Raw genomic sequence first — 12,451 nt, forward strand, 5'->3', positions numbered from 1 at the left:
AGATTCCGACCGGCCTTTACACGTCGATCAGTGTGGGAAACTACGCCAGGGACGCGTATCTCTGTAGCGGGAAAACGGAAGAGCTTTCTAATCAACGCGAAGCTGGGGAAAGAAAATTTCTCTTGCCTTGTTCCATACCCGAGTGGCCGGAATATTAAATTCCAGAATTGAACGGGTGCTCTGACGGTTTGTTTAATGTGAGTGACATATTTCTCCTGCGGTATGGGAGGGTGTGAGGTTGGGGGGGGTGGGGGGGTGAATATGGCTTCCCCCAGCTCCTCTCTGCTGTCTTAGCCCATCTCTGCTGTGTAAATTTCACACGCTGCTTTTATTGGATTTTCTTTATTTTTACATGGAAAATGTGAACAAAAAAAGGCGGGGGAAAAGAGGAGGGGAAACAAGGGATAGAGAACAACTCTCGGGGTACTGAGTTTACTCATATCTAACAGTACAAATCTTCAAAATTATATTAAAGTGATGGTGTCCTCTTTTGCTTTAGCACAAGATATCCATTTGTCCCCTTTTCTGTAGAACTCCTCCTTGAGTCATAGGATATTTAGGTTTTTCACTGCAAAGAATTCCCAAACAGTGTCCATCCACCATTTTGGTTCAATTCTATACCAGATCTGTGTTAATGGTTTTCTGCAGGCAAGATGCTAAGTGCAGTTTTTGCAGAAGTAGAGCATAGTGGAACATGTAGTTTTTGCACAAGAATGGCATAGTGGAACATGTAGTTTTTGCACAAGCAGGGCATAGTGGAACAGAATTCCTTCTGAGGGCGGGCACTCTCTCTATCTCCATAGCAACAATATTCCTGCACACCCTCTGTGTCAGATTAGCAGCAGCTTCTCCTCAGTCTGTTGAAGGGCATTTTTTGCAGATGGAATTACAGTAATGTGCTTTTAGTTCATCAATCAAATGCCTTCGCCCTGCCCCAGTCAGTGTACCACAGGGGTTGCGGTGATGCTGAAACCATCGCTGAGAACTGGCTTCCCCAGTTCAATAGCGTTTCTCTCATCCATGCTGGAAATGGTGGTTTGGAATGTGTAGTTTCAGAAGAAGCTTTGACTTCTGCTATGACTGAATGCAAACGGTTAAAGAAATAATTCACAATTGGTGTCATTTATGTGATCTATCCTGTTCTCTAATGATGTCACAGCTCTCTGCAACAGTGCAGCTCTCTATCCCTGCAGCTTTGTAACCCTGCAGCTCTGTAGCTGTGTAGTCCTGCAGTTCTCCAGCTCTGTACTCCTGCAGCTCTGCACTCCTGTAGCTCTGTACCCCTGTAGTTCTGTACCCCTGTAGTTCTGCAGCTTTGTAACCCTGCAGTTCTGCAGCTCACCTGCCTGCTTGCACTCCTTGCCTGTCCTGCAGTTCTGCAGCTCTGTAACCCTGCAGCTCTGTACCCCTGCAGTTCTGCAGCTCTGTAACCCTGCAGCTCTGTAGACCTGCAGTTCTGCAGCTCTCTACTCCACAGCAGTGCTCCTGTGTAGCTGCTCCTATGTGTCCTTGATCTGTCCTCCCTCTCTTCCACATTAAAGCCATTTCCCCCTGATCTAATAACAGCACAGTGTCTGACTGTCACAATCCCCAACTGCACTGTTAGCAATAAGGACATCAAAGTCTTCAGCCAGACTATCTTCACTGCTTATTTACCCCCGGCTACAAAGTCCTACCACACACACAGACACACACACACACACAGATACTCAGACACACGCATGCACACATGGATACACACACAGGCGCACACTCAGATGCACAGACACTCGCGCACACACATACACACACGCACACACACACAACACACTCACTCTCACACACACTCACTCTCACACACACACACACACACACACACACACTCACACACACACACACACACACGCACACAGGGTAAGCCAGTAAACACGGTCAGCTGGCTGCTGTCCGGTCCACTTACAGGTGTTGTGGTCCTGCTGCGGTGCACAGCTGCGCAGGTGGACAGGTGTCACGCAGACGCAGGCTGCTGTCCGGCCGGGACGGGGCAGCTCTGAGCGCGCTCTGTCAGGTCCCATGCAGCGCCGCGTGACGGACGGACAGATGAAAGGGCTCCTCGGGCTTTGGAGCAGCTTGTCTTTGAAGGGAGCACCTGCTCTGCGTCACGCCCATGAATACCACATCCTTAGAGAGCTGATCAGCCCCCCCTCCCCCAAAAAAAACGGCCCCGTCCAGGAACAGAGTCGCCTCTCTGCTATCAGAGCACACAGGCCTGTGGAACTCGGCGTTCCGGGCCCGCTCTGGGACCGCGGCGCGACCGCGTGCGAGCGGGTTGAACGCCGCGCGGGCATCGGTATTTTGGGAAGGCCATTGTTCCGTGTTGCCTGCGGGGAGGCCGAAGAGCCCCAGTTTTAACGCCGCTGTCTCAGAGTGCTGGGGGGGGGGGGGGCACGCCTCGGCCTTTTTTTGGGTCACGGAGGGGAGCAGTCCAGCCAAAATCTGAGCAAGTCCAGCCGAGTCGGGACTTAAAGGGCAACTTCCACCGAAAAATAGTGTCTCACCGCACAGTTCAGGAGAGGCCAGTTTCTCAGCTGAGGGGGTCATGTTTCTTTCCCCCCCGAGTATCCTGGCCAAACAAACTTGGACTGCTGATTTTTCATGCTTTTCCTCTACTTCAGATTTAGGAGTTTAATAAACAGATCACTTATTAACGAATGAATTGCTGCAACACCATATTTAAATGCAGCTTGCCGTAATCCACAGGGAAAAAGAAGGGGTGAAGATATGTATCTCCGGATTTAGGTGAGGGGTGGAGTGCTTGTGCATTCTGGGTCACGGTTAAAGCATAAAGAGATATTTTAGCCGTCCACAGTATGTGCGATCACAAAAGTGAGGAGCAACACGTTAAATATTTAATGTCTGCGAGCCCTGCTGGCTCCGCCGCGGCGGCGTGACCTTTGACCTGCGGCGTGCCGATCCCCGCAGGAGCTGGAGGACGCCGTGGGGGCTCAGGAGGGCGCGGTGGCGAGCCTCAACGCCGCCGGCGAGGAGATCATTCAGCAGAGCCGGCCGGACGACGGCCTCCGGATCAGGGAGCAGCTGAGCGCGCTCAACAAGCGCTGGGAGGACGTGCGCGGACGGCTGGCGGAGAGGAAGAGGAGGTGCGGAACGGCCTGTGCGCTCGCGTCACTGTGCTGTGTGTCGGGGGGGTACTGTTTGGAGTGTGTGTGTGTGTGTGTGTGTGTGTGAGTACTGCCTTAGAGTTCTGCAGTGAGGCAGTCTGTGTGAGTACTGTCTTACTGACTGCCTCACTGCAATGCTATATGTGCCTTGTGTGAGCACTGTACTGTAATGTACTGAGGCAGTCTGTGTGTGTGTGTGTGTGTGTGTGTGTGTGTGATGTGTGAGTACTGCCTTAGAGTTCTGCAGTGAGGCAGTCAGTATGTGCCTTGTGTGAGCACTGTACTGTAATGTACTGAGGCAGTCTGTGTGTGTGTGTGTGTGTGTGTGTGTGTGTGTGTGTGAGATGTGTGAGTACTGCCTTAGAGTTCTGCAGTGAGGCAGTCAGTATGTGCCTTGTGTGAGCACTGTACTGTAATGTACTGAGGCAGTCTGTGTGTGTGTGTGTGTGTGTGTGTGTGTGTGTGTGTGTGTGTGTGTGTGTGAGATGTGTGAGTACTGTGTGTGTGTGTGTGATGTGAGTACTGTGTGTGTTGGACTGCACTGAGGCAATCCTTTTCTGTGTACTTCAGGAATACTGTGCGTCCGAGGTACTGTACGAATTCCAAATTCCACGAGTCTGTGCTGTATTTGTGTTAGACTGTGCTTAGACTGTGTACCTGTGCGTCTACTGTGTGGTATCTGTGGCCGTGAGCCCAGCAGTGCTCTAGCGAAGCTGCCCTTGCGTCTGTTCTGCGGGACTGTGATGTGTGTGGCGGCGGCTCAGCCGGGGCTATAAAGCACTCAGCGTGCGCTCTGGCGCCCTGCGTACATAGCCTAGCGTACGTAGCCTCGCGCTGAGTCCCTGCCCTCGCCGGCCGCGGTGCCGTTCTGAGGCTGACCTTGCGTCCGTCCGTCCGTCTGTGCGTCCGGCAGGTCGACGGAGGCGCGTCACGCGGCGGCCGAGCTGCAGGAGGACCTGAGCGAGTTCCTGTCCTGGCTGGACGAGGCGGAGGGCGCGGCCGCCATCGTTCCGCAGCCGGGCAACCAGGAGCAGCTGAGGGCGTCGCTGGAGAAAGTGCAGGTCGGTGAATACAGCTCCGAACCGCCTCCATCCGCCGGCCGTGTGTGTGTGTGTGTGTGTGTGTGTGTGTGTGTGTGTGCGCACGCCGTGGCCGTCCTGCCACTACCTGGGTCTGTTAAAGCAGAGGGAGCAAAACGAGTGGGTGTGTTCCTGCTGAGGGGGCGGAGTGGGGACCAAACACAGGGGGGCGTGTTCCTGTTGCATGGCGAAGTGAGGGCTAAACACACTGGTATGTTTCTGCTGGGGGGGCGGAGCAGGGACCAAACACACATGGCACTTTTCCTGTTGCGATGCGTAGTGGGGACCAAACACACACGGCACTTTTCCTGTTGCGATGCGTAGTGGGGACCAAACACACAGGGCTTATCCCCCTCCTCTCAGTGCTTCTCTCTCACTTGACTGCCAGTCCTGCTTCTCACATCAGCCTCTCTGTGCTTTCCTGCCGGTCAGTCACACACACAGCCTGCGTGAGCTCTGTTTTCACCGCACCTCAGTGGAAGCAGCTTGCACTCCTACTGTTAGTCCTCTTCTGCTCTTATCTCTCATGCTGTGTGCGGGGGCCCTGCTGATGCCCTCTCATGTGACCCACCGGCTGTTTCTGATTGGCAGCCAAGGGTGCTGGAGCTGCCGCGCAGGAAGGACACCCTTAAAGAGCTGAACGACCGGAAGGCGAGCGCATCACTGCCTGCGCCCAAACAGAGTGAGGCTCTACAGGCAGACCTGCAGCTCATCAATACTCGCTGGACTAAGGTGACCCGTCCCTGTGACATCAAACATTACCCCTACACTTTATGTAGCACAGGCTACTGTATGTACATGTGCGCATAGAGGGGTGATCGAGCGCGTGTGTGTGTGATGGATGTGGTGGTGTGTCTATATGTGGTGGACAGTGTGTGTGTGTGTGTGTGTGTGATGGACAGTGTGGTGTGTGTGTATGATGGACAGTGTGTATGCGGGTATGTGTGATGGACAGTGTGGTGTGTGTGTAATGGATATTGTGTGTGTGTGTGTGTGTGTGATGGACAGTGTGTGTGTGTGTGTGTATGTGTGATGGACAGTGTGTGTGTGTGTGTGTGTGTGTGTATGTGTGATGGACAGTGTGTGTGTGTGTGTGTGTGTGTGTGTGTGTATGTGTGATGGACAGTGTGGTGTGTGTGTGATGGACAGTGTGTATGCGGGTATGTGTGATGGACAGTGTGGTGTGTGTGTAATGGATGTTGTGTGTGTGTGTGATGGACAGTATGTGTGTGTGTTATTTATCATGCTCATGCATGCACACCTGCAGGTCTCTCGGGTGTTGCCAGAGAAGCTGCAGGAGATCTTGGACCTGCTGAAGGATCTGTCTCAGGTCCAGGATCAGGTCTCCCAGCTTTCCCTCTGGGCCTCCAGCACCAAAGAGCAGCTTCAGCTCTGCAGACAAACGGGCGATACCAAGGTACCAGTGTTATCTGAGCCCCGCCCCTACTCTTACCTGAGCCCCACCCCCACACTCTTACCTGAGCCCTGCCCCCACACTTGACTAAGCCCCTCCCCCACCCTCACCTGAGCCCCACCCCCACCCTCACCTGAGCCCCGCCCCCGAGCCCCACCCCCACCCTCACCTGAGCCCGCCCCCACACTCACCTGAGCCCACCCCCACACTCACCTGAGCCCCGCCCACACTCGCCTGAGCCCACCCCCACACTCACCTGAGCCCGCCCCACACTCGCCTGAGCCCACCCCAACTCACCTGAGCCCCACCCCCACACTCAGCTGAGCCCCACACCAATGCACCTGAAGCCTTTCCCAGAACTTAACTGAAACCCACAGTCACACTCTCACATGCTATTTCATTGAGGGGAGTTGTGTGTGCTTGTGTTGTTCATAGACATTTTTTGCAGGATATAATGATGATGGCACTGCGGTTAATTGATCTGGTTGTGTGACTCATTAACGGTGTCCGCGATTTCAGGAGATAGAAGATTCTGTCCAAGCCAAGCGTCCGGATGTGGAAGGAGTTTTCGCCAAGTTTCAGCTGTTGTACAAGAACAGACCCCCCTCGCAGCCTTTAAAGGTGTGTCCGCATTCCCCCCCCCAACCCCGAACCCACCTTTTACATTTCACCTTTCAACCCTAATTACCACTGGCCACGCCCAAATCCCTCTGTGAAGTCTCAGCCCTCATTCCCTATTCTGCTGAATATGAGTCTGTCCCAGTAAGCAAAAATTATCACTGTTACCCCACAGGGCTTTCAATTAATTTGTCTGAGGATAAATGATTTCCCTTATGTTTTAGTGAAGAAGATATTTGACATTTATGGATGTAAGCAATAAATACATTTGCACACACTTAAGAAAATGCAGTGTTTATACTACATATGTAATTATTCTACTTATATGCACCACTTGTTTTATGTCTTAATTCGCAATTGCAGAATGACTCTGCTGTCAAGTTCTGCGTCGGTTGCATGGATTAATTTAAGTGGAAGTGTCGTTGGGAAAAAAAAAAGCGGCCTATCTTCATTTGCAGAGTAAATTCCACTGCTACAGCCAGACATTCTCACCGTAAATATGAAGTAACTTGGAAACGTTTCCCAAAGAGACTTTTTTTTTTTTTTTTTACTTCTTCAAGGTCTTCCCTTTGTTTTTTTCTCCTTCGTTTTTCGCTCTCCTCTCAGTGGAGGACAGATCAAAGTTCTCGGCGGGAAAAAAAAAAGCCCCCGCGATCTGCGACGTTCCCGAGATCTGTCAAGTCGCGATTGTTCCGAGATTTTTTTTTCCTGAATTTTGCGTTTCGCTCCGCTCCGCTTTCAACTTCCTGCTCAAAGGAGCGCCGCAGCGCCACTCGAGCGTCTAATTAACCTAGAAGTAGCGACAATTAGCATTGAGTGCTAACCGAGTAATTGCTTTTCACCTTAATCCCATTGTAGCCGTGGATAAACCTTTAGCCAGTCTGACGGGGACTTATCTTTTGCAGCCTTGCCCTTGCTGCTGGTGCTGGACTGTTAATACTGATCACATGTTTTTACACTCACTTGCGACTCTTGCGATATTTTCCTTGGGTTTTTTTGTGCAACGGTTCATGCATTCAGATTTTTTACACATATTGTATAAGCCTATGTCTACAATGTTGGACTCGATCAATTTATTATGGCGTTCATTATTTGAGGGGGCAAAAAACCCTGTCCACACAATGCAACCAGGAAGTCAAGCAAATCTGAACAACTTTTGTGCTCTAGTGAATCAGTGTAAAACACACCTTAATCTTTATACTTGATTGAAATGGAGTCGGGATCATGTTCTAGAACCTCTTTATCACAATAAGGAGAATTGGCCTCGTGCCACTTCACATTAGAATAGATGCGCATGCCTGGAATGCGCTGCTTAGATCAGTGAGCATGAATAAAGATTGCGGTGGCTCTGCAGTTAGCGTAGTTAGCGTATTTTAAATGAAGATGTAACGGCAGAGCATTGTCGTGTGTGTTTGATGTTCTCGTACGGGTAGTATGATCTGATACGTGGGTGTGATTCTCGCAGTGCTGTGCTGAAATTCAAGTTCAGGTCGGTGCGTCCGTCTGTCCGTCCGTCCGGTATCGGTCCGTGGGGGGGGGGGGGGTGTGATTGGCTGACTGCGGGAGCTGCTGGCTGGCTGACCTGTGTGCATTGGGCTTCCTGCAGGGGAAGTTTGACGAGCTCAGTGTGGACTGGAGGGCCATCCTGGAGCTGCTGAAGGAGCTGAAGGAGAAGCAGAGCAGGGTAGTGACCCCTGACACTGCGCGTGAGTACCCCAATACCACCACCGCCACGCGTTCACACACCGGCGCGCTGAGACCCGAGCTGCTCATACAAGGGTGTGTGTGTGTGCACGAGAGAGTGTGCGTGTGTGAGATCGTACGTGTGTGTGTGTGTGTGCACGAGAGAGTGTGCGTGTGTGAGATCGTACGTGTGTGTGTGTGTGTATGTGTGTGCATGTGTGAGAGAGAGTATGTGAATATGCATGTGTCTTTGTGAGAGAGTGTGTGTATGTGTGTGTGTTGCGTGGCATGTGTGTTTGTGAGAGACTGTGTGTGTGTGTGTGTGTGTGTGTATGCGTGTGTGTTTGTGTTTGTGTGTGTGTGTGTGTGTGTGTGTGTGTTTGTGTATGTGTGTGTGTGTGTGCGTGCTAGAGAGAGTGTGCGCGCGTGCGTGTGTGTGTTTGTGTATGTGTGTGTGTGTGAGAGAGTGTGCGTGCATGCATGTGTGTGTGTGTGTGTTGCATGGCGTGTGTCTGTAGGAGGTGTGGAGGAAAGCAGTAAAACCTCTCTCTTCCTGTTCGCTGCAGGAGAGAAGGTGACGGAGACTCTGACTGGCAGTGCCACGCTGGGTGAGATGCCATCCTCACTGTTTATGGAGATGCCAGCCCTGGCACAATTCAACAGGTCCTGGATGGAGCTCACCGATTGGCTGTCGCTACGTGACCACCTGGTCAAGTCCCAGAGAGTCACAGTGGCTGACCTGGAGGAGATCAATGATATGATTGTGAAACAGAGGGTATGAGCTACTTTATAACCTTTCAAAGCCTTTTAAAAACAAACATGTTATCATTGTGAAGAAATGAGTCTGTCTGTCCATGTAGTCAGGTTGCATAAATGTTTAATTCATCATGAGTGAGTGACATCCACGATCATACCATCACTGAGGTAATTAATCTACGCTTTCATCCCAGAAGACGGCAGCATTGAGATTCATTCTGGAAATTCACCCCCCCCTCCCCCCCGCTGTCTCTCTCTCTCCTCTCTTGTGCTCACTCCATCATTCTGTCTCTCAGTCCCTCTCCATCTCTCTTCTGGATCCCTCTCTGTCTCTCTCCTCTCTCTCGTTCCCTCACTTTCTCCCTCTTCATCTGTTTCCCTCTCTCGGGAACCTTCTTCAAATTGAGTTCAAAATAATCTGCTGGCAGCGGCTATGAAACGCATTAGGATTTTGCCATTAATATAAAACACTTCATATTAATAATTTGTACAGTGATTGCGGCAGTACAAATAAACATAATGGTATGATGATAACAAAGTGCTGTATTTTGTACACATTACTTATGTACTGTTAACAAGCAGTTGTGAGTTTTGGAGTTCAGTTGATAGTTGCTGCTGTATGCTCTTCAGTAGTGGTGAGCAGTTAGTGCTTTCTGTGGCCGATGGGAATGTTTAAGGTGCTCTGTTGTACAGTGCATCCCGGGTGAACAGTACTCCGTACACCTTCTTCATTTACTGTCACTTAACAGACTGTTGTTTAAATATGAGGGAAACTGGTTTTTAGTGGAATGAGGCAAGATCTCAAGAGAGCCTGATGTTGGATGTGATGTTGGGTGGTGTAGCGGAGCAGGGAAGCATGTTGTGGTGGTTGGTGTTGTGAAGTAAGTATTCATTTGATATTAGAGTTCAATGAAGCAGGAACCTGCTGCGGTGCTGGGTGGGGAGGTGGATCAGTTCAGACCAGGTGTATTATTGAGCAGCTATGAGATTATTTGTTCATTGCATGAACCCACCCCTAAAGAATCTTATTGGCTGTTTATTTGACATGTGACTGCCATTCCTCTCCGTTGCTCAGGCCACACTGCAGGACCTGGAGCAGAAGCGCCCCCAACTGGACAGTCAGATCACTGCCGCTCAAAACCTCAAGAACAAAACCAACAATCAGGAGGCCCGTGCTTTCATCACCGACCGCAGTAAGTGAAGCGTGTCTTGTGCTAGCAGGGTGGCAAAGTGATGTCGGGTGAAAAGCACTTTTTTTTTTTTTTTATGGAAAAAATTCAAATGGAATTGCATGTCCCTGGCCTGTTTAGGGTGTGATTATGGGTGGGGTACTGAAGCAGGTTTGGGTGTGACTTTGGGTGGGGTAGTGAAGCAGGTTAAGGTGTGATTGTAGGTGGGGTAGGGGAGCAGGGTTGGGTGTGATTATGGGTGGGGTACTTTAGCAGGGTAGGTAGGGTGTGATTATGGATGGGGTAGTGGAGAAGCTCCCTGCACTGTGTGTTGACAGATTTCCTTTTAAGGTAGATTATATCTTCGTTCAGTCTAATAATAGGAAATGGGTTCTAAACATGTTGCCTTGACTACCGGTGGCTTCTAAATTGGATGATATTGTAAAATTGCCCAAATTTTCTTGTCTTTGTAAAAAAAAAAGAAAAGTCCATTATAATCAAAAGGACTTAGGGAAACCGCAAACTTACTGGAGGCAGGATGACAACTTTAACTGTAGCGTATCTGTTTGTGCCTCTCTCAGTCTGTGCCTCTGTGGTTAAGCATGTGTATCTTGTGTCTGTGGCTGTGCTGCTGTCTGTAACTGTGCCTCTGGGACTATTCCTCTGTCTGTGACTGTGCCCATGCCCCTGTGGCTGTGCCTCCGTCTGTGGATTTTTACACCCTCATCTTTGACTGTGCATCTTTCGTCCTGTGTATCGTTATACATCTACTCTCTATGGCTGTGTAGTTGATAAATTACAGACACAGTGGGAGGAGCTACACGGCCGGTTGACAGACAGGTGGACGGAACTGCAGCGCATGCTGAAGGACTCTGGCCACTGGCTGGATGCAAAGAAGGAGGTGGAGCCTTTGCTAAAGCGAGCCAATGACAAGCTGGAGTCCTGGAAGGAGATATCCTATACGGTGGATGCACTTAAGAAGCAGAACGCTGACCTAAAGGTAAGACAGACAGACACGCACGCGTGCGCACATACGCACACACAAATTCAAAGATGGCAGTGTGGCATAATTGTTAGGGAACTGGGCTTGTGACCAAGGTTGCAGGTTTGAATCCCAGGTAGGCCACTTCTGCTTTACCCTTGAGCAGGGAACGTATCCTGAATTGCTTCAGCAAATATCCAGCTAAATAAATGGATACTATGTAAAAATAGAAAAAAATTCAATATATGATGCAAATCGCTGTGGATAAGAGTGTTAAATGGAAATAATGCAAATGTAATGACGAAGTGCAAGAGGCACAGACACAGCTCAGTTCTCTATTGTCTGAAGTTCTGCACATTAGAATTTTTGTGCCTCTCTGCCTCCTCACAATAACCTCTTACCCAGTGGTATAATCACACTTATACACACACAGAGTCTGTGTCTCTCTCTCTCTCTCACACACACACACACAGTTTCTCACTCTCTCACACACACACACACATTCTTTCCTCTCTCACACACAAACTCATAATCTCTCCTTCTCTTTCTCTCTCTCTCTTACACACACACAGTCGCACGCAGCTTCTGCTTCTCCCTCTCTATCTCTCTCTCTCTCACACACACACACAGACACACACTCTTGGCTAAATGAAGGAAAATACAACACATCGATTTGCTTGTTCTCCTTAATGAAGTGTTAAAATCAGTTGATTAGAAACGTCTCAATAGTAATGTAGAAACCTAGTGAGCTTGAGGACCCTGCTGAACGTGGGAGGAAGGCACACATTTCGGGAGAGTGAGCCTGTAATACAGTACACGTGTGCGTCTGTATGCGTATATATGTGTACACATGTGCGTGTTCGTGTCAGATGGGTCCAGACTGAGCTTATGGGAATTCTCTGGATCCTGTAGAATTTTGTGAAGGACCTGCAGCAGTGGCAGACGTCCGTGGACGTGAGTAACGACCTGGCCCGTGATCTGCTGAAGAACTACGCCAACGACGACACCAGCAGAGTTAACCTGCTCACAGACAACGTGAATGCCACCTGGGCCAACATCAACAAGAGGTTAGTACGCCTGTGTGAGTACTCACATCAACCAATCACCATAGGCCATCAACCAACCAACCAACCAACCAACAAACCAGCCACCAACAAATCCGTACCAGCAACCAGCATACCAACCAACTAACAATAAACCCACACCAACATGCCTACCAACCTACAACAAACCCACACCAATATACCAACCAACTGCCATCAACCAATTCACTTCAACGAACCCATACCAACCAACCAACTAAAATCAAACCCACACCAACCAGCTAACCAACTAGCAAGAAACCCACACCAACATACCAGCCAACCAACAGCAAACACACACCAATATGCCAACCAACCGCCATCAACCAGTTCACCTCAACAAACACAAAATGATGTGCGTACATTACATTACAGGCATTTAGCAGACGCTCTTATCCAGAGCGACTTACACAACTTTTTACATAGCATTTACATTGTATCCATTTATACAGCTGGATATATATACTGAAGCAATGCAGGTTAAGTGCCTTCCTCAAGGGTACAACGGCA

At 49.9% G+C, this 12,451-nt stretch overlaps 1 protein-coding gene across 1 annotated transcript in view; it reads left to right on the forward strand.

The window, feature by feature from the left end:
* The window catches only part of dmd (dystrophin), a 192,242-nt gene that overhangs the window by 126,118 nt on the left and 53,673 nt on the right, over positions 1 to 12,451 (forward strand). Inside the window, exons 47-56 of the mRNA XM_064311559.1 lie at positions 2,962 to 3,137; positions 4,072 to 4,219; positions 4,829 to 4,969; positions 5,505 to 5,654; positions 6,171 to 6,272; positions 7,876 to 7,975; positions 8,519 to 8,727; positions 9,784 to 9,901; positions 10,666 to 10,877; positions 11,772 to 11,926. Of these exons, the coding sequence (XP_064167629.1) occupies positions 2,962 to 3,137; positions 4,072 to 4,219; positions 4,829 to 4,969; positions 5,505 to 5,654; positions 6,171 to 6,272; positions 7,876 to 7,975; positions 8,519 to 8,727; positions 9,784 to 9,901; positions 10,666 to 10,877; positions 11,772 to 11,926 (1,511 nt within the window). The remainder of the gene's footprint in view (positions 1 to 2,961; positions 3,138 to 4,071; positions 4,220 to 4,828; positions 4,970 to 5,504; positions 5,655 to 6,170; positions 6,273 to 7,875; positions 7,976 to 8,518; positions 8,728 to 9,783; positions 9,902 to 10,665; positions 10,878 to 11,771; positions 11,927 to 12,451) is intronic.

Source organism: Anguilla rostrata, chromosome 15 (genome assembly GCF_018555375.3).
Source record: "Anguilla rostrata isolate EN2019 chromosome 15, ASM1855537v3, whole genome shotgun sequence".
NCBI lineage: Eukaryota > Metazoa > Chordata > Actinopteri > Anguilliformes > Anguillidae > Anguilla > Anguilla rostrata.